This window comes from Ammospiza nelsoni, chromosome 18, assembly GCF_027579445.1.
Source record: "Ammospiza nelsoni isolate bAmmNel1 chromosome 18, bAmmNel1.pri, whole genome shotgun sequence".
In the NCBI taxonomy this organism is placed as follows: Eukaryota; Metazoa; Chordata; class Aves; order Passeriformes; family Passerellidae; genus Ammospiza; species Ammospiza nelsoni.
The window spans coordinates 3565335-3589323 of NC_080650.1; the positions used below are offsets into that span (position 1 = coordinate 3565335).

Consider the following 23989-nt stretch of genomic DNA (forward strand, 5'->3'; position numbering starts at 1 on the left):
CGAGAGTTTGGGGTATGTTCTCGCGAGAGCGGGAGCCTTGGCCGCTGAGGGCGGGCAGGGAGGTGTGAGGGGATCCCTGAGGGGAGAGATCCCCCGGAGGTGTGAGGGGATCCCTGAGGGGAGAGAGCCCCGGGAGGTGTGAGGGGATCCTGAGGGGAGAGAGCCCCCGGATCCCTGAGGGGAGAGAGCCCCCGGATCCCTGAGGGGAGAGAGCCCCCAGAGATGTGAGGGGATCCCTGAGGGGAGAGACCCCGGGAGGTGTGAGGGGATCCTGAGGGGAGAGGGCCCCGGGATCCCTGAGGGGAGAGATCCCCCGGAGGTGTGAGGGGATCCTGAGGGGAAAGAGCCCCGGGAGGTGTGAGGGGATCCCTGAGGGGAGAAACCCCCGGGATCCCTGAGGGGAGAGAGCCCAGGGAGGTGTGAGGGGGTCCCTGAGGGGAGAGAGCCCCGGGATCACTGAGGGGAGAGAGCCCCAGGAGGTGTGAGGGGGTCCCTGAGGGGAGAGAGCCCTGGGATCACTGAGGGGAGAGAGCCCCAGGAGGTGTGAGGGGTCCCTGAGGGGAGAGACCCCCGGAATAATGGAGTCCAGCCCCTGACCCATCCCCACCTTGTCATCAACACCCAGCGCCTCATCCAGGCCTTCTTGGACACCTCCAGGAATGGGGACTCCAAACGTCCCTGGGCAGTTCCAATCCCTGACCACCCTTTCCATGGAGGAATTCCTCCTGTTGTCCAGCCTGAACCTCCCCTGGCACACCTCGAGGCTGTTTCACCTTGTTTGTGTCCCTTGTTCTCTGGGAGCAGAGGTGACCCTCACATTGCTGCAATCACTGATTATGATCAGCAATTAGTTCATGTTAGTGATGAGTTATCCCATTGTCCCCAGCACTTGAAGGGGTGTGTGTATAAAACCCAATTTGGGGGTCTCTGGTTTGTCTGGGACACTTGAGTGGCTGCCCAGGGTGGAGCCACCATCCCTGGAAGTGTTCAGAGCCCTTGGCCCCAGGGTTTGGTGGATCTGGGGAGGTTGGATTGGGTGCTCTCCAACATAACAATTCCATGATTCTGTGTGCATAAACCAACACTTCCCCTGCAGCTCTGCAGCTGTGCTCCAGCCTGTCCCTGGTTGAGCTGTGAGTGTCCCTGCCCCCCGTGGTTCCCAGCATGTCCCTGAGCAGCGCTGCCCGTGCCCAGAGCCTGCTGTGTGCCGGGATCCGGCGGCTCCTGCTGATCCCACAGCGATCCAGAGGGGTCTCTTACAAAGCCGTGGTGTTTGAGGAGAGCGGGGTGCTGCTGCCAGCCCCCCACAGGACAGCCTCAGGTGTGTGTTCCCTTTGCTGACCCCACACAATCACAGAATGTCCTGAGCTGGGAGGGACCCAGGGGAACATCATCCACAGACACCCCAACAATCCCTGAGAGTGGTACCCAAATTCACCCAGAGCTCTGGCAGCCTCGGGGCTGTGCCCATTCCCTGATATCAGAAATACCAGGGAAAGAACCTTTCTGAGCCCTGGCACAGCTCCAGTCGTTCTCTTGATCTGGTCCCTCATCACCAGAGCTCCTGTTGTTCCTGTGCTTGGAGGGAAGATAAATCTCAGGTGCCTCTTTCAGCTCTGGTGGGACACCCAGGAACTTGTGATGGTGGGACCTGTTGTGCCATCAGAAGTCACAGAAGTAACAGTGACCACCCTGCACTGTCCTGTGGTGCCACCACCTGCTGCCACCCGAGGCTGGTGCAGCTTTAGGGATTCCCCACGCTGCAAACAGGGCTGAGGTGCTGCAGTTCCTGCAATGCCCAAGCCCTTTGCTCTGTGCTGTGTCAATCACCCCAGTGCAGAGGCACTCCCAGCTGATTGCCCACTCTGCTGATGCCCTTTCCTGCCTTCCCTGTGTTCTCGGTGCAGACTGGGAGGCCCGGAGCTGCATTCCAGCCGGCACCGTCCAGCGAGCCGCGCTGTCTGGAGGGGAGAGCAGCCTCTCCCTGCAGTACTCCAGGGGAGAGCTGACAGCTGTGGAGTTCCTGCAGGAATTGGGACAGCAGTGCTTTGAGATTGTAAGCCTCAAACCTGTAAACTCCCCCCTGCTCTCCCTGTGCTTCCTGACTGCATGGAAACAGGTCCAGTGAGGAGAGAGGAGCTTTTAAAAGCAATTTTGTGGTTGAAGGGTCTGGATTTTCCATCTAGGAAGTGCTGCTGTCAGAGCAGGGCAGATTTCCACCATTATCCCGGGGCCTGGGCAGGCAGGCAGATGAATTTGCCTTAATTTCCTCCTGGAATAAAGTCCTTTTAAAACATCTCAGTCTAAAATGCAGATTCCTTTCCTGCCTGCTGAGCTGTCAGTGTCTGTCTCTAACCTGCCTTGATCCCATGGCAGGCACAGTCCCAGGGATTTCTCTCTCCCAAAATCAGCCCTTTATCTCTGCTGCAGAATCAGGAATGTGAGAACATTTGTTTATTTGGGCAAAGCAATTTGGCTGAGAGATTCCCTGCCTGCCTTCGGACAGCAAGATAAGCTGATCAGATAACCTACCCACCCAAGCACTCTTATTTTCACCCCATTTCTGGCCCATTACCACTGTTGGGGTTTCTCTGTTTCTCAGGCAAATATCCGTGTTCCCGTGCACTCCTTTCTCTGGGATTTAATCCGAGAGGAGATGAGAAAACAGCTCCCCGCAATGGCAGAAGCAGCGCAGTGTATCCGGGCAGAAGGGCTGCAGACAGCTCTGCTGGGCCTCAGCTTGTGCCCCGGACAGAGGCTCCTGCCCCTGGAGCAGCAGCACTTCGATGTGGTGAGTCTGCATGGATCCCAAACGGGGCTCTGCTCCTCCACTTGTGAAAGCAGCAGCTCAAATTCTTTTAGTGCAGTTTAAGCACAGTTTGGTTGACATCAGCCTGGAGAACATTTCCTGACACAATTCCTTGTAGGCACTTGGAGAGGGGCTGAGTGACATTTGCAAATCCACTGCAAAGTGCCCACACAGCCACGAGTCTGTGTGACAGGCACAGGCAGCGATGGAGACAGGACTTGGAAGCTGGAACACAGACTAGAAATAAATGTTATTATTCAGTGCCCTGCCTGCTTTAAGAAAACAAACAAACAAACAAAAATAAGCTTTAAAAGAGTTAGGATTCTTCAAGGATTTTATGTAACCCCTGTGCTACAAAAACCCAGTAGCCCAACATGCTGACCTGTGTGGGATGAGGAGCAGATGCTCCTTTCCCAGCAGGGTCTCCTTTCCCAGCACACTTCACCTTTGCAGAGATGACACAGATCGGCAGATCTGGTGACACATGAACCTCAAGGCTCCAATCCCCACGGCCTCTCCAGTGTGTGCTGCTCCTGGAACAGGAGCTACAGCCCTGCACAGCAATTAGTGGGGGAAAATAATTGAGCAATAAGTGTGGGTTTCCATTAGTGTTGGCTTTATATCCATGCAGTGGATTAATTTGCTTTATATCCATGCAGTGGATTAATTTGCTTTATATCCATGCAATGGATTCATTGCTGTTCCTGCAGTGTTACAGAGCAGGAATGGCTGCTTGGGGTGTTCATGGCTGTGAGGGCAGTGGCAGTGCTCACACACTGAGTCAGTGCTTTTTTGATCCAGATTTTAGGGGGATGGTTATGGCAAACACAGCTGCTGTGGAGGTGCCTTTGGGATGGCTGGTGGCTGCAGTGGTCAGGACGCTGCTTTTCCTGAGCCTTTGGAAGGTGCTGCCATCCAAGGCTTCCTTGGACAGCCCTGAACAGCTGGTCTGGAGCCAGTTTGGTGTCCCACACTGGGACATCTCATTGGATATCTTCCATCCCAGGACTGGCTGGTCCTGTTTGGCTGATTTGGCCACAGCAGTTGGCACCCACACAGTCCCTGGAACCAGGGCCCACCCATCTCCACATCCTTTATTTCTCATGTTAATCAGACCAGTCTCTTTCCCAGCCTCCCACCTCCATTCCAGCAGTGCCCAGGTGTCTGTGCTCACAGCAGGCTCGTGCATTTTCCATCTGTTGCTGCTGTAGGTGCTTGAATCCCATCAGGAAGGGGTGCCCAGGCCAGATCCTGGGATCTACAAGCTGTGCTTGGAGCTCCTGGGTGTGCAGCCCCAGGAATCCATCCTGCTGGACAGCAGCAGCCAGAACCTGGAGGTGGCAGCCCAGCTTGGCATGAAAACAGTGAAGGTACAAAGTGGCACAGCCAGGTGGGGTTTGGGGGTGGATTTTGGGTACAGGAGCTGTTGGGTTTCACCAGCTCAGGATTTCCAGTTGACAGCGGCCGACTCTTGCCAAGCCTTTTGCTCCAGCCTCGCTTGTCCCTGCAGGATGTGGTGGGGTTAAAGCAGGGATCACTGGCAAAGTCTGCTCTGGCTCCAAACTCTGTGTAATCCCAGGGAAGTCTCTCCTCATTCCTGTTCCTCTGTTCCCTGTAGGAGAAACAGCCCCATCCCTATGGTTGACACAACCACAGCAGAAAATGAGCCCCAGTTAATGAATTCCCAGAAACTCTGAGGCCTCCTGGATGAGTCAGCTGGGGACTGCCAAGTTACCCTCAGGCTTTGGGGTCACTGAGCACGGGGGTTTTAATTTGGGGACACTGGGGAAAGGACAAGACTGGGACTGGTGGGAAGAGTGACCTCCACTCCCCTGGATTGCACACAGGGAATTCCAGCTCTGATCCCAGCCCAAGCTCACAGTGCCTGTGCCACCATCACAGCTCTCTCCAGGCAGAGTAGAGGTGGGAAGCTCTGTGCTGGCAGGGAATGAGCCAGGAATTCCTGTGTGTCAGGGGATCAGTGCTGATGGACTCACAGATAAATGCATCCCCCCCAACCAGGCAGGGCTCTCTCTTTCCCAGGAAATTTTGCCTTCTAGCTGTCACCAGTGCTACTCTGTCCCTCCTGGTTTCAGGTTGATGATCCAGCAGCAGCACTCAAAGAGCTGGAAGCCCATCTGGGGTTTCCTTTGCAAGGATTTGTTCCCTACACTCGTTCAGTGAGACCAGGCATGGAAATCCCCAAGGATCATCTGCAGAAGTACCTTGAGGATGTTCTTGGTGCCCACCCAACAGGTATTGCAGTGGGTTTGGTCCTTCCATCAGAAAACCTGGATATTCTGGAGCTTTTGACTTTTTCCTATAGGTACTGACATAGGTACTGAAAAATAATATTAAGGAAAGGCTCATAATCTCCAAGCAAACAGCACAGCCATTCCAGTTTCAGTGTTCCATCACTTTCCTAGAATTAAGAAACAACATTTTAGGGCTTCCTTATTTTGGGAGGGGTTGAGGACAATTTGCCAAAGAGATGCCAGGGATATTCCTGTCCTGTGAGGCAGCTGGGAGCCACTGCCAGGTTCCCCAGGGGTTTGGGACACAGAGTGGGCTCTCAGCCCCAGCTGCAGGAAGGGGATGGAAGGCCTGAGGAGGTGCTGACCCTCTGCTCCCTCCTCCCAGCCCCGCTGGAGTTACGGCAGTTTGAGTCCAGCCGGAGCTATCTGGTGAAGTTTGGAGGTCGTTTGCTGGTGCTGAAGAAGGAGGAGGAGCCTCCCTCAGGCCCCTCAGGCCCTTCTGTCTCAAGGGAATACAGGTGAGGGGGTCCTGCTGCAGTTTGCTGGGCCAGGGGAGCAGGACACGGGGGAAGATCATTTACGGCCTCCCCTTGTTCTCCAGTGTGGGATAGGTCTGGGGGCTCCGGGCCATGGGAAGATGTGGCTGTGCTCCTCTCACCTGCCCCCAGCCACATGATTTCAGTATATTTAAAGCTGAGCACAGTGATATGGTGTGTCTCTCTCCAACACAGCAGTTCCTGGACTGATTCCCTGCACCTCTGTCCCTCCCTTTAGGGTCCTGAAGGCTCTGGCTGAGGCTGGTGTTCCTGTGCCCCCTGTGCTTGCTCTCTGTGAGGACAGAAGGTAATCCTGGCCCTCAGCTTTCACTCTGTGCTTGGCAACTGCAGCTAGATTCCCCCAAAGGTGAACAAAGAAGGAACCAGAGCTCACAAAGTGCTCTGATCTAATGAACATCTGTGCAGTGTGGGGCTGGAGGAGCCTCTAGAAGTTCAAAGAACAGAATCATTTTATTTGGTTTGGTTTAGGTATGTTCCATTTTAGCTATTAATCCAAAAGCTCTCTTTGAAAAGCACTTATAAAGCAATATTATAGGGCTTCCTGCTGACTCAGAGTGCTCAGGTTTGCAATAAAGAAAGGATTTTTCCAAATGCCAGACCTCAGGCAGCAGTGACAGCAGCAAATCTGTGACAGGACAGCCCTCGGGCCTGCAGCCTGCTCAGATCCCTGCAGGACTCAGTGTCTGCACTGCAGCTCCCTGTGTGCCCACTCTGCTGTGTTTGTGAGCAGCCTGGCAGCCCAGCCCACAGGCACTGCAGGGAACAGGGAGCAGCTGCTGCTGGAGCTCTGGGGCTGGAGGGGCCAGGGCAGAGCATGGCACAGCCACGGGCACAGCCTGAGCTGGGCTCCAGAGAGCACCCAGGTGAGGCCTGGGGGCACGTTCAAGATGCAGATGAGATCTGGGGGGAGTGGCAGGATTGGCCTCAGCCCCACACATCCCAGTTTGCCTCCCCAGCATCCTTGGCTGTCCTTTCCTGCTGCTGGAGCACCGTGCTGGCCACATCCACCACAGCCTGTCCCTGCCCGCGGTGCCACCGCGCCAGCGCAGGGCCTGGTACGGGGCCATGGCAAACGTCCTGGCCAGGATCCACAGCCTGGAGCCGGGAGCAGCCGAGCTGCAGGAGCTGGGGGAGCACGGTGAGAGCAGCCTCTGCTTCCCTTCTTCTCCTGGGTGTCAGCAGCTCAAGGGATGGGCAGGATGGACCAAACTGGGGGCAGGTGGGAAAGTGAGGATGAGCAGTCCAGAGTCTGAATCCCCAGGTGTGGTGGGAGGGTGGGAAGGGCTCTTCCAATCCAGGTTTCCTGTGAGTTCCCAAAGTTCTCCTACCTCCCAGAGCTTCCTGCCATGTTTGTTGCCATCTCTGCCCACTTTGGGTACAGGAGTAACTTCTTTGCTGACCAAACCTCCCCAAGCATCCCCTCCAGTCCCTCTGCAGAGACAGCTCAGCTTCCTGGAGCTGGTGAAGTTACTTTTTTGTCCAGGATTGGATTCTTTCCACCTGAATATTAAATCCAGTGCCCAGTTAAGAAAGTATGAGACCCTTGGAAATTGCAATTATAATCTTGAAGTTTAATCAGGATTCTGGACTGAGATCTGCTTGGCTGTTTGGCTTTTTCTGTGTCCCTTTTGAAGCCTCTTTGTGCCTTTCCCTTTCCCTCCTTTCCTCTGTTCCAGGAAATTACATCCAGCAGCAGTTTGAGACCTGGACAAAGCAATATAGAGCTGTGGAAACTCACACGATCCCAGCGATGGAAAGGCTCATCCAGTGGCTGCCTCTGCATTTTCCTGAATCCCAGAAGACAACATTGGTGCACGGTGATTTCAGGTACTGCCCTGGAGCACATGCCAGGCAGGAAACAAGGACTGAGTGTAAAATGAGTGTAAAACAAGGACTGAGTGTAAAATGACCCCCAGACTCCAAAAGGTGCTGATTGGGCTGGGGCAGCAGCTCCAGAGCAGCCCAAAAGCTGGGTTTGGGTCAGGGTGAGCATCCCCAGGGAATGAGATGGAGATTCTTTATCCAACAGCTGCAAATGCTGGTGTGACACTGGAGGATCATCAGCTCTTCCTGCAGTACTCAGGAATCAGCCCTGATCTGAGGCTCTGACTAACTTGGTTTAATTCTCCAAAGCCCAGTTTAGTCCATTATTAACCAGAGGGTTCAATATTGAGTAACCTCCATCCTCTGCTTGCAGAAATTAACGTTTCACTTTGTGCTGCCTTCCAAAGGACTCTGCAATCTTTGAAGAGAGTGAAGAGCACTGAAAGCACCTACTGCTGCTGAGCACTGGGATTTTTCCCTCCTCTGGAGACTTTCCTGATCTCTTTTTCCCTCTGATACAGGATGGACCGCTTGGTCTTTCACCCAGACAGGCCAGAAGTCCTTGCTGTGCTGGGCTGGAAGTTTGCCACTCTAGGAGATCCCCTGTGTGATGTGGCGAATAACTGTGTGAGCTTCTTCCTGCCAGCCCCCTCTGGGGCTCGCAGAGGTACACAGGGGCACACTCACCTTGGCACACACAGAGGAGCCAGAGCTCAGAGCAGATCAGCTCGTGCCAAGCAGCTCAGCTGGCAGTGGGGCTCAGTGCAGCTGGAAAGGGCTCTGGGTTTGCATTGTTCTCCCTCTCACTCCAGCTGGGCAGCTGGGCAACTCTTTTGGGTGGGAAAGTTGTGAGGCAGGTCAGGACTGGTGTGTGCACTAAGTTATCCACTTGTTAAAAAGAAAAGTACAGGGTTAAACAGAGAGGTTCCATCGTTTAGGAGAGATCTCTGTCAGTCACAGTTTCACCCTAACCAGGAGAACTGCCCCATGTGCATTTTGGGGCAGGGGCTGGTGCCAAACCCCAGAGCTCCCTATGGAGCCAGCACAGAGCTGTGCAGGTCCTGGAGGGTGCAGGTGTCTCCATGGAGGGGCCTGGCTGTGCCCAAGGCTCTCACCGTGCCCTGGGGGCTGCTCTGACTCCTTGCTACCTCTTCCCATCTTCCAGGCTTGAGGAACTGTGACTTGGGGCAGCTGGGCATTCCCACAGCAGAGGAGTATTCCCAGATGTACTGTGGCCACAGGGGAGTGGAGCACCCAGAGAACTGGAATTTCTACCTGGCCTTTGCCTTTTTCCGCCGGGCTGTGATGCTGCAGGGACGCCACCGCGGCTCCCTGGCAGGTGAGGAGCCAGCAGGGCAGCTGTGTCCTGCACAGGGCACAGCCAGGGGCACAGAGCTGCCTCCCTGCTCCAGCACAGGCCTCTCCCTGCCTGCTCTCTGTGCTGTGGGGTCTCTCCTTTCCTGGGAGAACTGAGCAGAGGCCAAAGCTGGGAGCCCAGAGCTGTGTCCTACAGATGGAGCTCTCAGACCTTCCAGCTCAGCACCAGCCTTGCCAAGGGACTCACAGGGAGGTGCTGAGAGCTCCCGGTGCTGTTTGTCTGCACACATCAGGTGTGGCCCTGGAGCCTTTATCAGAATGAAATCTGAAGTTATTTTCACATCCCTTAGAGAGGAGTTTCCCCAAGTCCTGCTGGGCTGGCCCAGGGGAGGGCAGGTGATGCTGTTTGGGATGTGATACCCAACACAGGCTTTTCCAAACAAGTGTCCTGTTCTCTTGTCCCCAGGGAGGCCAGCTCCAGGTGACAGCAGCCCCAAGGACGCAGAGTTTGTGGCTGATCTGGCCTGGGATTTTGCTGTTAAAGAAGGATTCCGTGTGTTTGAGAGCCTCCCCCCCACAAAGCTGCTCCTGCGCCATTCCAGCACCTGGGCCGGGCAAGGGCCTCACCTGGGCAGGAGTTTCAGCACCTGGGCACGGCCTGGGGCAGCCCCTGTGCCCAGAGCCCCCCTGGGCACTGCCCCCAGCAGCCTGGGGGGGATGGCACAGGGGTTTGCTGCAAGATGGGCATCCAGAGGGGCTTTCTCAGTTCCCATTCCAGAGGGACTGCACGTCCTCTGCCAGAGCTGCAGGTGAGACATCTGTGCTGAAGCTGCTCTGCTGCACCTGCCCCAGGGTGGGGATGGATGGTGGCCTCCAAGTGTCCTGGCTCTCCTGATCATGGCAGGCATTTGGCACTCCTGGAGCCCAGTGGTTTGGAGGGAAAGGGCTGGGTCCATATGGCTGCAACAGAGTTCATACCCTGGGAAACTGTGATTTTGGGAGCTGGCACTCCCTTCCAAGAGGAGCAGATTAACACCAGCCCAGCTATGGTTGCTCACCCAGGTCCTGCCATCTGTGCTGATGGTGTGCCCAGAGCTGGGCTGGGCTTTTCAACATTTGCCAGTCCAGGAAGAAATGGTTGTTCCTCCTCCAGTCTCCCTCTGGGAAAGGCTGAGTGAATTCCCTTCTCTCTGTCCCTCTGTGCTCCCTTGAGAGGTTCCTTGCACCTCCCCATTCACACATTCACAGTGAGTGGAAGCAAACAGCCCCACCCTTGGGCTGCTACCAAGATTATATTCCTAATTATTCTGGTGACATTATCAAATTCTAGTGGGTTACTTAACCTCCTTTCAGCTGCCAAAAAAAAAAAAAAAAATCCAGGTGCCCTTCCAAAGTGTTTGCCTGTGCTCTGGCAGAAACCAGCAAACACCAGTGTGTCAGGGCACTTGGCAGCTGATCCACAGAGAAGGTGGAAGGGCAGGGAAGCAGCAGCTGTGGGGAATGTGGAGGTGCTGAGATGAGCAGATCTCCTTGCCCTTCCTCGAAACACTCATCCTTGCCAAGTCTCCAACATCAGGATTGCCACACTCTCTCTACTCCAGGCCTTGGGCTTGTGGAGATGCTGCTGCTGGTGTGTGGCACCACAGAGCCCCCTCATCCCTGTCACCTCCACATCCACTCCACTGCCCTTTCCCTTGGCATCATCCCTGCCCTGTCAGCCTTTGCTGTGCAAGTTGTGAAAGCCAGGGGAGGAGTTTTGCTGCCTGCAACAGCAAGATAATGCAGAGAACTGTTACACAGCCAAATATTCCCAGCCTGGAAGTGCCACAGTGCTCCAGAGCTGGGCACGGCCAAGGGCAAGGGCAAGGCTGCCCCTGCCAGCTGGCACTGCCAGGGGAGGTTCATCTCTGGGAGTTGGCAGCTGAGCCATTCCTGGCTGAGCAGGGCAGGATCTCAGCTGATCCTGCCTCATCCTGCACCAGGAGCCAGCAGGCTCCACACACTGATCCCAGAGGCTGCCTGTGCCCCCAGCTCAGGGAGATCCTCTCCAGAAGAGCAGAGGGAAGCTCAGTTCCTCCCTCAGAGCCATGGCTGCCCATCAGAGGGGCAGCACCCACCAGAGCTCTCATGGGCCGCATCCTCTTCCCCCAGGCACAGAATGCCAGGACCAAGGCAGTGGCACTGATGGCTGCACAGGTCATGGATCAGGGCACCAAAGTGAGCAGATTCCTCAGGCTCGAGCCCTCCCTGACCCAAAGAAAGGGCAACCCTGGGACTCCCCTGCAGTGTGGGGCCTGTGAGCATGAGGGGTGATTTGTCCTGTGTGCTGTGGGGTCCCCAGTGAGGCTGGGGGTCCCCCTGTTTGCTGTTTCCCCATAGAGGCTGTGGGGTCCCCAGTGAGGCATTTCCCCAGCACTGGGTCCCCAGGGGTTTGCAAGGCTCTGGGGTGCTGCTGCCTGGTGCTGCAGCCCTGTGTGCCCACATGGGCTCTGCTCTCTCTCTCCCACAGGTCCCTGGAGCAAAACATCTCCACAGAGCAGATCCCAGCCCAGCACTTCCCCTGGACCTGAGCCCCACGTCTGGCTGAGGGTCCCCAGGGGTCATAGGACTCTCCAAATCAGGGCCAGGAGCTGCAGCCCTGGGACACCTCGGATGCGGACCCAAACCCAAACCAGGCACTCTGGCATGGGAGAGGCCGTGCTGAGGGCAGCCTGTGAGCTCAGTTCCAGAGGTGTTTGGTGTTATCTGTGCTCAGTGCTTTTATTGCCTGGCTCAATGCAGGGCCAAGTCCACCTTTGGATCGTGGGGCTGCAGGATCAGAGCTGCAGCAGGGAGAGATGGCTGGGAGTGACCAGGCTGGGGGTGCACAACCCAGTTTTGGGAATAAACAGAATGGACCAGGATGTCTCTTGTCCTTCAGCACATCTTTTCTTCTTCAGCACAACCTCCAGCAACCTGCAGATGCTGGAAGAATCCTCAGTGGTGGAAGGAACTGAATCCAGTCCTTGAGGTCTCTGGATTCAGGGGAGACTCCGGAGCTAAGGCAGTGCCTGCCCTGTGGAGCTGGGAGGATCCATGGTCCCATGAGTGTGGTGGGGTCTCTTTGGGGACCATGGAGGTGCAGACTGGGTCAGTGGGAGCTTTCAGTGCTTTACAGAGCCAGGGGAGAACTGTGGGAACAACTTTATGAGCCTGAGCAATTTATATTAATTAATTAATTATTAAAGTAATGGTTATGGTTCTTTGGGTTCTCCCACTCCTCCAGCGTGGGTGCAGCCCCACAGCCCATGTGCCCGGGGTGGGCACACCTGCCAGCCCTCGGGGGCACAGGGGGTGCTGCAGAGAGCCCTGGGGGCCGTGCTGGCTCAGCACAGGGGCCGTGAGGCCGTAGGGATAACCGGTAACCTGAGCCTTGGGTTCTCCCAAGCTGCGGGGTGAAATTCCACCTCAGCCTCGGGCATTTGGCTCTGCCGTGGAAGGGGGAGGGCGCTGAGCCTGTGTGTGCCCAGCTCAGATATTTGGGATGGTTTCCCAGCAGGCTCCTGACTCCTGCACCTCCCGCCTCCCTCGGGCCGGCTCTGGGGGCCGAGAGCCGCGTCTGCCCTGGGGGTTTAGCTCTGCTGGGTCTGTGGAGAGAGCCAAGGCTTTACTGAACACGCACCAGGGCTCAGTGCCGTGGCTGCCCATGCCGGGATCAGGCACAGACACGGCTCAGCCCCGAGCCGGAGCTCAGCTCTGTGACGTGCCCTGGGGACACCTTGAGCCGCTCGCTCTGGGGGACACGGGCACATCTCTGCAGGGACAACGGGTCTGGCATCTCCCAGGGGGGTTCAACACGAGCAGGGCTGTGACAGGAGGAGGACACGTCCTCCTCGCGAGTGCCACTTTCTAAAGGGCTGCCCGGGAGCCCCTGCCCGGGAATTCATCCATCCCCCTGCCAGGGACACGGGCGGACAGGGATGAGGAGCCTGAGACCCAGCACAAGAGGATTTCTTTCCAGCTGATCCGGGAAACGCACGGCCTAATCCGTGTCCTGCTGGATAACCTGGGGAGGGCATTTTGCCTTCTCTGGGCTGGGCTGTTCCTCCCTGCTCAACTGGGCTGATACTGCCCTGGATAGGAGAGAAATGCCTGGAAAGTGCAAATGCTGGAACCTCCAGCAAGACTTTCATCAGCTTGGGATGTCCAGGACAGCGGGTGAAACCACTCCTGAACTCAAATATTCTACATTTTTTCTGTCTCCTTTAATAAACCAGAGCCATCCCTGTCACCCTTCACAGACTCCTCACTGAGTCTCTTTTACAGGGTAATACCATAGGTCTTTTTTTTTTTCAGAGGTTAAAAACCTCTCTGTATTTTTGGTCTGTGGCACACCTCTGTTCCCTGTGCTTGGATACGCTGAAGTTGCACAAGGCATCTAAAACAAACCAGAAAAAAAGGCCTTCAGCCATTGTTGGGAGCGATTTCACAAAGCCTCTCATTTGCATTCACCCAGAAACTCCCTGTTGTGAAAGCACTTCCCTGGCTTTGTTCCACTGCCCCTACACACGGGAGGGGTTTTTGGGTGCCTGGGTGGACGGTAATGGTGGCACATCCATGGAACCGAGAGTCCAGGTCCCCAAATTCTCCTTCACCACATTCCCGAAAAAGTGACCATCTTAGTGGAGATGTTTCTGGGTTTTTTCCCTTTTTCCTGGTTGTTGCCTGCAACAAGGCACAAAGTTCCCTGGGCATGTGCCAGGAGATGGCAGAGATGGGACAGGGACAGGGACAGTGCTGGGCACGGATGAGGCACCCCCTTGTGCACCAAACCAAGCCTGATTTGAACCGAACAGAGCTGAACCGACCCGAACCGTGCTGAGCTGCGCCGAGCCCAGCCGAACACGCCAAGCTGATCCGAACGGGACCGTGCTGAGCCCGGCCAAGCTGTGCTGCTCGAACCGAGCTGCATCAGCCTTTTCCATAGGAACCAAGGACACCGGGCTGGTTCTGCGGGGGCCGTGCCCGAGCGAGCCGCGGTGGGCGGTGCCGAGCGGGGCGGGCGGAGCGGGGCTGTCCCGGCGTGCGGGGCCCGGCCCGGCCCAGCTGAGCTCAGCATGCTGCGGGCGGCGGTGCGCGGCTCCCGGCTCTGCCCGGCCCTGCTCCGGGCTCCCTTCTCGGCCGCTGCCGCCTCCCCCATCCCGGCGCCCAACCCGCGCCCCGACGTCGCCTACAGCAAGGTAGGGCTGCGCTGGGAGCCCGGGGCACCGCGCCGGGCCGGGGGTTCGGGGCTTCCGTGTCCGCCGAGCGAGCTCCGTGCGCGGCCGGGCCGGCCCGGGTGACGCTGAGCCCGGAGCAGCCGCGGGTTTGGGCCCAAAGCCTCGGAAAGAGGAACCGTGGGTGCAGCCGCAGGCACAGGGTGTGTGTGTGTGTGTGTGTCCCATCGCCACGCGGCTCTGCCCCCTTCCCTCGCTGCGTTCAACAATTCAACAACACAAGGAAAAAACTCCGGGCAAGGGCACGGGAGGGAGGGGAAGGTGCCTGGCTGGTTATCTGCAGAGAGCGGACCCTTGCTCCAGGAAAACCCTGTGGGATCACCTGTGCGAGGTGCGTTCCAAGGCACCCGGCCACTCCTTCCCCGGTGGCCGTGCCCGGGCTCTTGGTGGTTGTCTGGGTGTTCTGCAGATTCTTGGCGAGCACCGCGATCTTTGCACTTCCATTCTCTTGCCACAGACCTGAAAAAAAATTACCCTTAGAAACAAAGAGTTGGTAAAAAGCTGCTGTTAGCACCTGGTTCTGGTGCATGGGGAGCCTAAAGTTGGTTAATCTGGGAAATAACAGAATCATTTGGATTGGAAAAGATCCTTAAGACTCATAAGAAATCCTGTAAAAGCTCTGGTGCTCTGGACAAAATCAACTCACTGTGTTGTCTGTACCTAAAGCATTTTCCCACTCCTCAGTCTCCTGAGCTGTCCCTGCACAGCCCCAGCCAGGATTCCGGCTTTCACAAAGACCCACCAGGATGGGAACCTCTTCCAACTCACGTGCTGTTTGCTGAGCTGTGAATTCTTGTATTCACTCGAGGCTGTGTTGTGTGCTTTTAGGCTAAAGTATCTCCTTCATATTGCTGCAGGTTTGGAGCCCACACAAGTCAAGTTTTAATTAACCAGGCTCCTCAGATGCCATCAAAGAAGCAAAACTCTCCCTGATTCCCCTGGGATCTGGCTCGAAGGCTCACCCTGCTTGGCTTTTCCTTGCAGATTTTCATAAATAACGAATGGCACGATGCAGTCAGCAAGAAAACCTTCCCCACCGTCAACCCAGCCACGGGAGAAGTCATCTGCCAGGTGGCTGAGGGCGATAAGGTAAATGCTGTGGGGCTGAGATGGGTTTGTTCTCTGTGGGAGCAGCTCCAGAGGGGATGCAGAGGAAGGCACCACCCCCTGTCCCACCTGGGCAGCTCCGTGCTTGCAGCAGTGTCTGATCTGTGCAAACACCACACCAAGTGCTGCTCGAGTCCTTCCTTGGCTACTGCTTTAAAAAAAAAAAAGAAATGGTGGGGAATAAAGTCGGTAATCATCACCTGCCTTATGCAAGGCCCTCCTGGAGTCTGTGGCAGAGCTGAGGTGGTGTTTCCCAGCAATTTGAGGTTTTTCCTACAGTCTGGAAACCTGTGTGTGTTCCCCAAGGGAGGGGTGAGTGAGGGAAACCCTTTGTTGTTTGCTTCTCTGGCTTGTCCTGGCGAGACCATTGCAGCAAGCCAGGACAGAGAACCAGGTAGGAACCAGCAAATGCCCTGGCAGGACAAAATCATGGGGCAGAGACAGCTGGTGCAGGAAAAAACTCCTTTGGATTAGATTGTGAAAAAGTGCCCAAAGTAGACTTCCAGAGCTTTTTACATGCCTCATTCTAGGATGCAAATATTAACCTAGCAGGTGACATTGCAGAAATAACCTGATGATATTTGCACTCTGTGTAGCTGAAATAACAGAGGCTGAGCACAGGCAGAGGCTGCACAGCTGCTGCACCCTCTGCTCCTCTGCCATTGCTGCTGCTTCCTGCTCACGATGGGAAAGCTGTGTCCTCACAGGGTGTGCTGAGCTTGGTGCTCCTGGGGAAGGGGCCCAGGGTGCTCCCCTGCCCTGGGACTGCAGGTTCTCCCCCAGAGCCCGGCAGGAGCAGCCTCCGGTGCTGCCTGGCCTCGGGCAGTTTTCTCCTGCAGAGCAGGGAGAGTTTTTGTTGTTTGCAGAGAGGGAGGGAGTGGGGATGGTTACTCGTTCCTCAGCCTTTGCCGGGCTCCCCCGCAGGCAGATGTGGACAAGGCGGTGAAGGCAGCCCAGGCAGCGTTCCAGCTGGGCTCGCCCTGGAGGAGGATGGATGCATCGCAGCGCGGGAAGCTGCTGAACCGACTGGCTGACCTGATCGAGAGGGACCGCGCCTACCTGGCCGTGAGTGCAGGAACCGCGGGGGCTGTGCCCACTCCTCACCCCCAGCTCACACTCAGAGGGTGGGGAGGCTCTTCTGGGGAGCTGAGAGCAAAAAACCAACAGACAGGACAGGCTGCAAACTGAGACCCGACTCAGTTCCCCCCCAGCTCCTCAGGAAACTCTGCTGTCTTTGCAGGCCCTGGAAACTCTGGATAATGGCAAACCCTACGCCATCTCCTACCTGGTGGACTTGGACATGGTGATCAAATGTCTCAGGTGGGTTTGGAGGCCACAGCTGGCCCATGGTGCTGAGGCTCTGCAGGTTCAGCCACCTCCCAATTCAGGGGCTGTGGGATCTGAGTCTGATTTATGATGGTTTCATATCAGACACTTTGGGTTTACTTTTTGCTTCTACTATTTTTTGTTTCTACTTTTTGCTACTCTGACTTCCCCAAGTCACACAAATGGTGGTGATCTGTTAGCACACAAATATTTCTATTTGCTGTCCATTCTTTAAATCACCTGTTTGGGAAATACCTGCACTGAGTTGGGACTGAAACAGAGGAAGTCTCCTTTATTTTCTGTTGGCTGCAGACTTGTTTTAATTCCAGTGACCAATTTGTTATTGTTTGCAGATACTTTGCTGGCTGGTCAGATAAATTCCATGGCAAAACCATCCCATTAGATGGAGACTTCTTCTGCTACACAAGGCACGAGCCCGTGGGAGTCTGTGGGCAAATCATCCCAGTGAGTAAAGTGGAGCAGCAGTTCCTGCAGGGCTGCAAGAATTCAGTGTTGCACCCCTCTGCTGCCAAGCTCTGCTTCCTCCCAGGGTGAACAAAGCTGGGCTTGCACCAGCTGGGAGGGTTCTTACCTCACCCAGCCTGGGAGGGCAGAGCTGCCTCTTGATTTCATGGGCTCTGCTGATTAAAAAAAGAAGGGGGGGGGGTTTAAGCTCATTTATAGGAATTAGCTGACTCAGAACCACAGTTAAGTTTAAATTCTTGCCTAGAATTAACCCCAAAATTTTGTGTGATGAGGAAAAATCCAAGACTCTTCCCTAAGTGCTTATTTGAGTGGAGCTCACTGGTTCATTACTGACTAATGAGAAACTTTTAATTTCTCCTTGTTTTTCAGTGGAACTTCCCACTGTTGATGCAAGCATGGAAACTGGGGCCTGCCCTGGCCACTGGGAACGTGGTTGTGATGAAAGTGGCAGAGCAAACCCCCCTGACTGCTCTCTACGTGGCCAGTCTGATCAAAGAGGTGAGGACAAGGCCAGGATTCCATCACTGCAGGAGGCAGGAGCAGGGAAGGGCTGGGTTGATTTATCAGAAAAACTCCCTTGTTCATATATTGCTCATATTCATCTGCATGTGCAGATGATGTAAGTCTTGATTAGGGAAGGACTCTTTGAGGTTTGATTACATAATGAACTTCAGGGTGGTCAGAAAGTGAACATGTATCTGTATTTCTGTGTGTATTCAGACCTTCAACTTGTGCTTGGGATGTGGGGTGGGGAGAGGAATTGTCCTGGCTGTTAAATGTTAAAATGATGCCCTGGGAAGAGAAAGGAGAAATCAAAGGAGTGAAGGCTGCTGTCACAAACACAGGAGGGGAGTGGAAGCCTTGCTTTGTCAGAGGAATAATGTTGCTGTGTGCTGCCAGGCTGGATTCCCCCCAGGTGTGGTGAACATCATCCCTGGCTATGGCCCCACGGCAGGAGCTGCCATCTCCTCCCACATGGACATTGACAAAGTGGCCTTCACCGGCTCCACCGAGGTAAGGGAGCACCCTGAGCCCTGGCACCATGGAATATCCCATGGCTGGTGAAATACTGCAGGTGCTTTGCCTTCTGCACCTCACTCAAAGCTCATTCCAGGCTGTGAGATGTATATTTGCATTAGCTAAAACTCCTCCTTTGTTCTAATTTGATTCTTTAGAGTATTTCCTATTGTTTCCCCTGAGCTGTTTCTTGTTGGAGGTGAAACTCAAAGCCCTGCCAATGAGGATTAGCATGAAATGCTGACTGAGATGTAAAGCCAGAGCTCTCTTGCTGATGGGAGTTAATTCCAACACCTGCTCTGCCCTCCCTGCAGGTTGGACACCTGATCCAAAAAGCTGCAGCACAGAGTAACCTCAAGAGGGTGACCCTGGAGCTCGGAGGGAAGAGCCCCAATATCATCTTGTCTGATGCAGACAGTGAGTGGCTGCTGGGAAATGTCTGATCTGTGTCTTTTACCTTGGCTGCTTCCAGAGCTGGAGGGCAAAGGAAAAGGAAGGGAAGGTCTCCAGTGTGAGGCTCTGGCCCTGACACCACCACTCTGCTGCAGCTGCTGCATTTGTGTATCAGCATTCACCACTCCCACTTCTTTTCCCAGTGCTGGGTAGTTCAGCTATCAACAAAAAAAGAGAATTGTTTCAGTATCTTCCTCCAGTCCTTGCCCCAGTTTGTTTTAATTTATCTTGGAGCACACCACTCTTTTCTTCTCCTGTGAAGTGCTGCTTCCCTCATCCCTTGCACATAAACTCATTTTTGGCCTCGATGAGCCAACACTCACTTAACTGAGCAGTTAAGTAAGGAAGAAAATTTGTCCTTAACACCTGATAATTTCCAATGAGAACTGTAACCTGCCTCAGGTTGGATATTTTTCTCTGGTCTGGGGTGCTTTAATAAAGAATTAAATCTGCAACTCCTGCCCTCCAACCCATGGCAAATGCTGTCAACTGAAAGGACTTTGTATCCCCAGCAGTCTCTGTGATAAATGTGCTAAAACAGTCCCAGGTCTGCTTGGGTTTGTTTGCTTATTTGTTTTCTCTCTCTTCCCAGTGGACTGGGCTGTGGATCAAGCCCACTTTGCCCTGTTCTTCAACCAAGGGCAGTGCTGCTGTGCTGGCTCCAGGACTTACGTGCAGGAGGACATTTACAACGAGTTTGTGGAGAGGAGTGTGGAGAAGGCCAAGGCCAGGGTGGTTGGGAACCCCTTTGACTTCAAAACCGAGCAGGGGCCTCAGGTGGGAGCAGGAAGAGCCCTGAGCTGTTATCTCATGAAATTGTCCCAATCTCCAGTCCCTGTGTAGATTAGAGTGGGATCTAATGATTAACCTGATTTGAACTGAGCCCATTAGCACTGGTGCAGGAGGGAGGGGTTAATTAGCCAGTGGGACAATCTTGGCATTTAAAAATGACCATTTCCCTTTGGAGCTTGCCTGGCAGCCTGCTGCAATGAGGAATGGCACAGCAGCTGTTTGTCCCTGCTGGCTCTTAGGTGGATGAGGAGCAGTTCAAGAAGATCCTGGGCTACATCAGCACGGGCCAGAGGGAGGGAGCCAAGCTGCTGTGTGGTGGCAGCCCCGCTGCAGACAGGGGCTACTTCATCCAGCCCACCGTGTTTGGGGACGTGCAGGACAGCATGACCATTGCCAGGGAGGAGGTGAGTGCTGCAGCACCTTCAGCTCGCAGTGGGGGATGGAAATAAATGTATTTGTTCTGTTAATAGCTGTTAAAACTAGGTGGAGCAGTGGTTTTTAATTTTTTATAACTTATTTCTTTTAGGGGGATATCTTTTGTTAATGAGCTGTTGAGGTTTATTGCATGATTGATAAAATGACATTATTTTATTGTGAGATGTTTTACTTAGAGGGAGGAACTAATCATTCTTAAGTAGTATTTTAAATCTCAAATTATATCTATAAACAGCTTTTTTATTAAGCTGAGAAGCCTCAGAGAAAAAGGCAAACAATATTATCTCATTTGCTTCTCCTGTGTTTTGCTGCTTTGGGATGTGGTTTGGAGATTGTTTATCAAACAGAGGTTTCATGTGAATTATTTTTACTCACTGGCCAAGCAGGGGCCAGGCTGTGTCAGACTGAAGAGAGCCATGAGTTTTTCATTGGTATCTTTTAGCCTTCTGTCTGGATCTTTTCTGTATTCTTTAGTATAGCATTATATATTATATATAATATATATAGATAGTATACCATATATTTTACATATATTATATATATAATCCTTTATATAATATATTGTAATATATAAAATGTATATTATAATGTAATATGTGAAATGCAATGTAATAGAAAATAAAATGTAAAGTGTAATGTAATAAAATGTAAAATATAAAATATATAATAATATAATATAATATAATAAAATGCAATATATTATACGGTATATATTATATATTATATAGTATGTGTTATATAATATATATTGTATGTGTTATATATTATATATTATATATTATATACTATATGTTATATAATATATATTGTATAACATAATAAATATTATATAATGTATAATATAAAGCATATAATATATAATATAAAGTATATAAAATAGAATATATTTTCTATTATATATTATATTTTGTATTATATATATGATCTATAATATAAAATATAATATATAATGTATGTAATATATATTACATAATATTATATGTAATATATATAAGGTAATACATAATACATAATATGTAATATGTAATACAGAATATAGTATATATATAATGTATAATATATTATGTATGATATAATAGGTAATGAATAATATGTAACATATATAATATATAATATAATAATAAAATGCTATATATTATATATTATAATATATTATATATATTGTATAACACAATAAATATTATATAATGTATAATATAATATAAAGCATGTAATAAAAATAATATAAAGTATATAGAATATAATATATTTTCTATTATATATATTACTTTTTGTATTATATATATGATCTATAATATAAAATATAATACATAATGTATGTATTATAAAATATATAATATGTAATACAGAATATAGTATATATATAATGTATAATATATTATGTATAGTATAATATGTAATGTATAATATATAATATACATAGTATAAAATGCTATATGTTATATGTTATAATATATAATACATTGTATAACATAATAAATATTATATAATGTATAATATAATATAAGGCATATAATAAATATAATATAAAGTATATAGAATATAATATATTTTCTATGATATATATTACTTTTTGTATTATATATGATCTATAATATAAAGTATAATACACTATGTATTATAGAATATATAATATGTAATACAGAATATAGTATATATATAATGTATAATATATTATGTATAGTATAATATGTAATGTATAATATGTAATATACATAATATAAAATCTTATATATTATATATTATAATATATATTGTATAACATAATAAATATTATATAATATATAATATAATATAAAACATATAATAAATATAATATAAAGTATATAGAATATATTTTCTATTATATATATTACTTTTTGTATTATATATATGATCTATAATATAAAATATAATACATAATGTATGTAATATAGAATATATAATATGTAATACAGAATATAGTATATATATAATGCATAATATATTATGTATAGTATATTATGTATAATGTGTAATATTATATATATAATATTATATAATATATAATATATAATATATAATATATAATATATAATATATAATATATAATATATAATATATAATATATAATATATAATATAAGCCTTCTAATCACACGTTGTCAGCCTGATGTTCCCTCACCCCGTGGGCCCTCAGGCAGTCCCAGCCCTGGTTCCTGTGTGTGTTCCCCACTCTCCTTTGGCTCCTTGCAGATCTTCGGGCCGGTGATGCAGATCCTCAAGTTCAGAACCATCGAGGAGGTGATCGAGAGAGCCAACGACTCCAAGTACGGCCTGGCAGCCGCCGTGTTCACCAGGGACCTGGACAAAGCCAACTTCGTGTCCCAGAGCGTCAGGGCTGGCACTGTCTGGTGAGCCTGGCACCCCCTGGCACCCCCTGGCACTCTGGGCCTCGGTTTGGGGTCAGTTTGACTTGGGCTGTGCTCAGGGTCCTGGCAGAACTTCAGGTGTAACGGGAACTTGGTAACATTGGGGTGTATTTTTTATAGGTATTTGTTTTAATAGATTTCTAATAGATTTTTAGTAGATTTCTAATAGATTTTTAGTAGATTTCTAATAGATTTTTAGTAGATTTCTAATAGATTTTTAGTAGATTTCTAATAGATTTTTAGTAGATTTCTAATAGATTTTTAATAGATTTCTAATAGATTTTTAGTAGATATTTAATAGATTTTTAATAGATATATAGATTTTTATATAGGTATTTTATAGATTTTTATATAGGTATTTTATAGATTTTTATATAGGTATTTTATAGATTTTTATATAGGTATTTTATAGATTTTTATATAGATATTTTATAGATTTTTAATATAGATAGTTTATTGATTTTTAATATAGATAGTTTATTGATTTTTAATATAGATAGTTTATTGATTTTATATAGATTTTTAATAGATTTTTATATAGATATTTTATAGATTTTTTATACAGATATTTTATCAAATTTTATATAGGTTTTTATAGATTTTTTGTATAGATTTTTATTGATTTTTAAAGATACAGGATTTTCAATAGATATGTTATAGGTTTTGGCTAGCTATTTTATAGATTTTTGGATAGGTTCTTTAAATAGATATTTGATAGATTTTTAATAGATATTTGATGGATTTTTAATAGGTATTTGATAGATTTTTTTAATATAGATTTAAAAAAACAGATATTTATTTATTTAGTGCTGCTCCCTGAGCTGTCTCACCCTCCCTTTCCCTTCCAGGATCAACTGCTACGACGTGTTTGGAGCCCAGGCTCCCTTTGGGGGCTACAAAGCCTCTGGCAACGGGAGGGAGCTGGGGGAGTACGGCCTGGAGGCCTATGTGGAGGTGAAAAATGTGAGTATTTGAGTATTTCCTGCAGCCAAAGCCTTCCTCACCCTCTGCTGCAGCTCCAAATGTCCCTGTGCCATTGGTGAGGGCTGGGCTGAGAGCTGGAACCCCCAAACTTTGAGCTCCCCCCTCTTCGATACACTGGTTTTTCTCCTGCTTCTCACCATTCCAGTGAATACCCCTGCAAAAAAACAAAACAAAACAAAACAAACTTGTAACTTTCCTTTTTTTTTTCCTTTTTTTTTTTTTTTATTCCTAGGTGACAATCAAAATTCCACAGAAAAACTCCTAAAGGACAGCAACCTTCTCCACAGATTTGAAAATAATTTTGCAGCTTCATGAGGAAAGCTCAAGACAGAAAATTTAGTATGCAAAAATACGTAACTCTGCATTAAGAGGTGTTTTTTAGGTGTTTAAAGGAGCTTTTCTTAAAAAAAGAAACAAACCTACTTGGCTTTATCTTTTTAAAAAACCAAATGCAGCTGGCTGAGCATTACCAAGGTGGGGATGGTTATTTTGGGAATGTATTGTGTGGGTGCAGTCACCCAGAGGAGAGGGGTGTGATCTTTACATCTTTATCTGATAAAGAAGCTTCTTTTTCCCAAGAAATCATTTAAATGCTTCTTTAGTCTAGGAGGATTTATAGAATAGAAAATAACAGTTATGTGTTAGCTTACAGAGCTAGGTTTATAACCCTTGTGCTATGAACTGTGTTTATTTTCTGTGAGCAAAGGGAATTGAGTTCAGTGTGTACCTGGGCAGGGAGCGGTGTGAAATCTGAGGGAAAAGTGTTTGTTTTGTTCCGTCCTGCTGGTTGTAGCCACTCCAAATAAACATTTCTTGTCTCAATGCACTCAACCCTACTTTTGTGGGAGGTTTGTACCAGTGAGCCCAAGCACACACAGATTGCCTCACCCGTTTTTTAAGGGTTTGCTTTGACTTTCTGTGCTGCCCGCTGTGCTTGTGGTGCCTTGATGTGACAGGGACATTCCAGCTGCTGCCTGGCTGGA

General features: G+C 49.9%; 2 protein-coding genes across 3 annotated transcripts; both read left to right on the top strand.

Annotated features, from left to right (window-relative positions):
* The first annotated feature begins 1111 nt into the window (after positions 1 to 1111).
* ACAD10 (acyl-CoA dehydrogenase family member 10) lies at positions 1112 to 11665 on the top strand. The gene is given in 15 exon segments (XM_059485231.1): positions 1112 to 1321; positions 1908 to 2056; positions 2603 to 2791; positions 4021 to 4179; positions 4906 to 5065; positions 5450 to 5582; positions 5839 to 5907; positions 6578 to 6759; positions 7298 to 7448; positions 7967 to 8112; positions 8611 to 8784; positions 9229 to 9489; positions 9492 to 9571; positions 10914 to 10979; positions 11272 to 11665. Coding segments are annotated over 15 exon segments (2154 nt in total). The 5' UTR covers positions 1112 to 1164; the 3' UTR covers positions 11350 to 11665.
* A 2144-nt stretch (positions 11666 to 13809) lies between these two features.
* ALDH2 (aldehyde dehydrogenase 2 family member) lies at positions 13810 to 23837 on the top strand. 2 transcript variants are annotated; one of them, XR_009419676.1, is made up of 13 exons: positions 13810 to 13981; positions 15002 to 15106; positions 16049 to 16189; positions 16365 to 16444; positions 16804 to 16915; positions 17306 to 17434; positions 17837 to 17950; positions 18268 to 18370; positions 18999 to 19183; positions 19438 to 19602; positions 21847 to 22055; positions 22871 to 22985; positions 23239 to 23837. XR_009419676.1 is itself a non-coding variant. In XM_059485088.1 (13 exons), exons 1-13 carry the CDS (start codon positions 13859 to 13861, stop codon positions 23269 to 23271), a joined length of 1563 nt encoding a protein of 520 aa, XP_059341071.1. In that variant the 5' UTR covers positions 13810 to 13858; the 3' UTR covers positions 23272 to 23837. The 2 variants fall into 2 exon arrangements, 1 of the variants encoding a protein (XP_059341071.1); XM_059485088.1 differs by having other exon boundaries at positions 21847 to 22004.
* Positions 23838 to 23989: the final 152 nt, after the last annotated feature.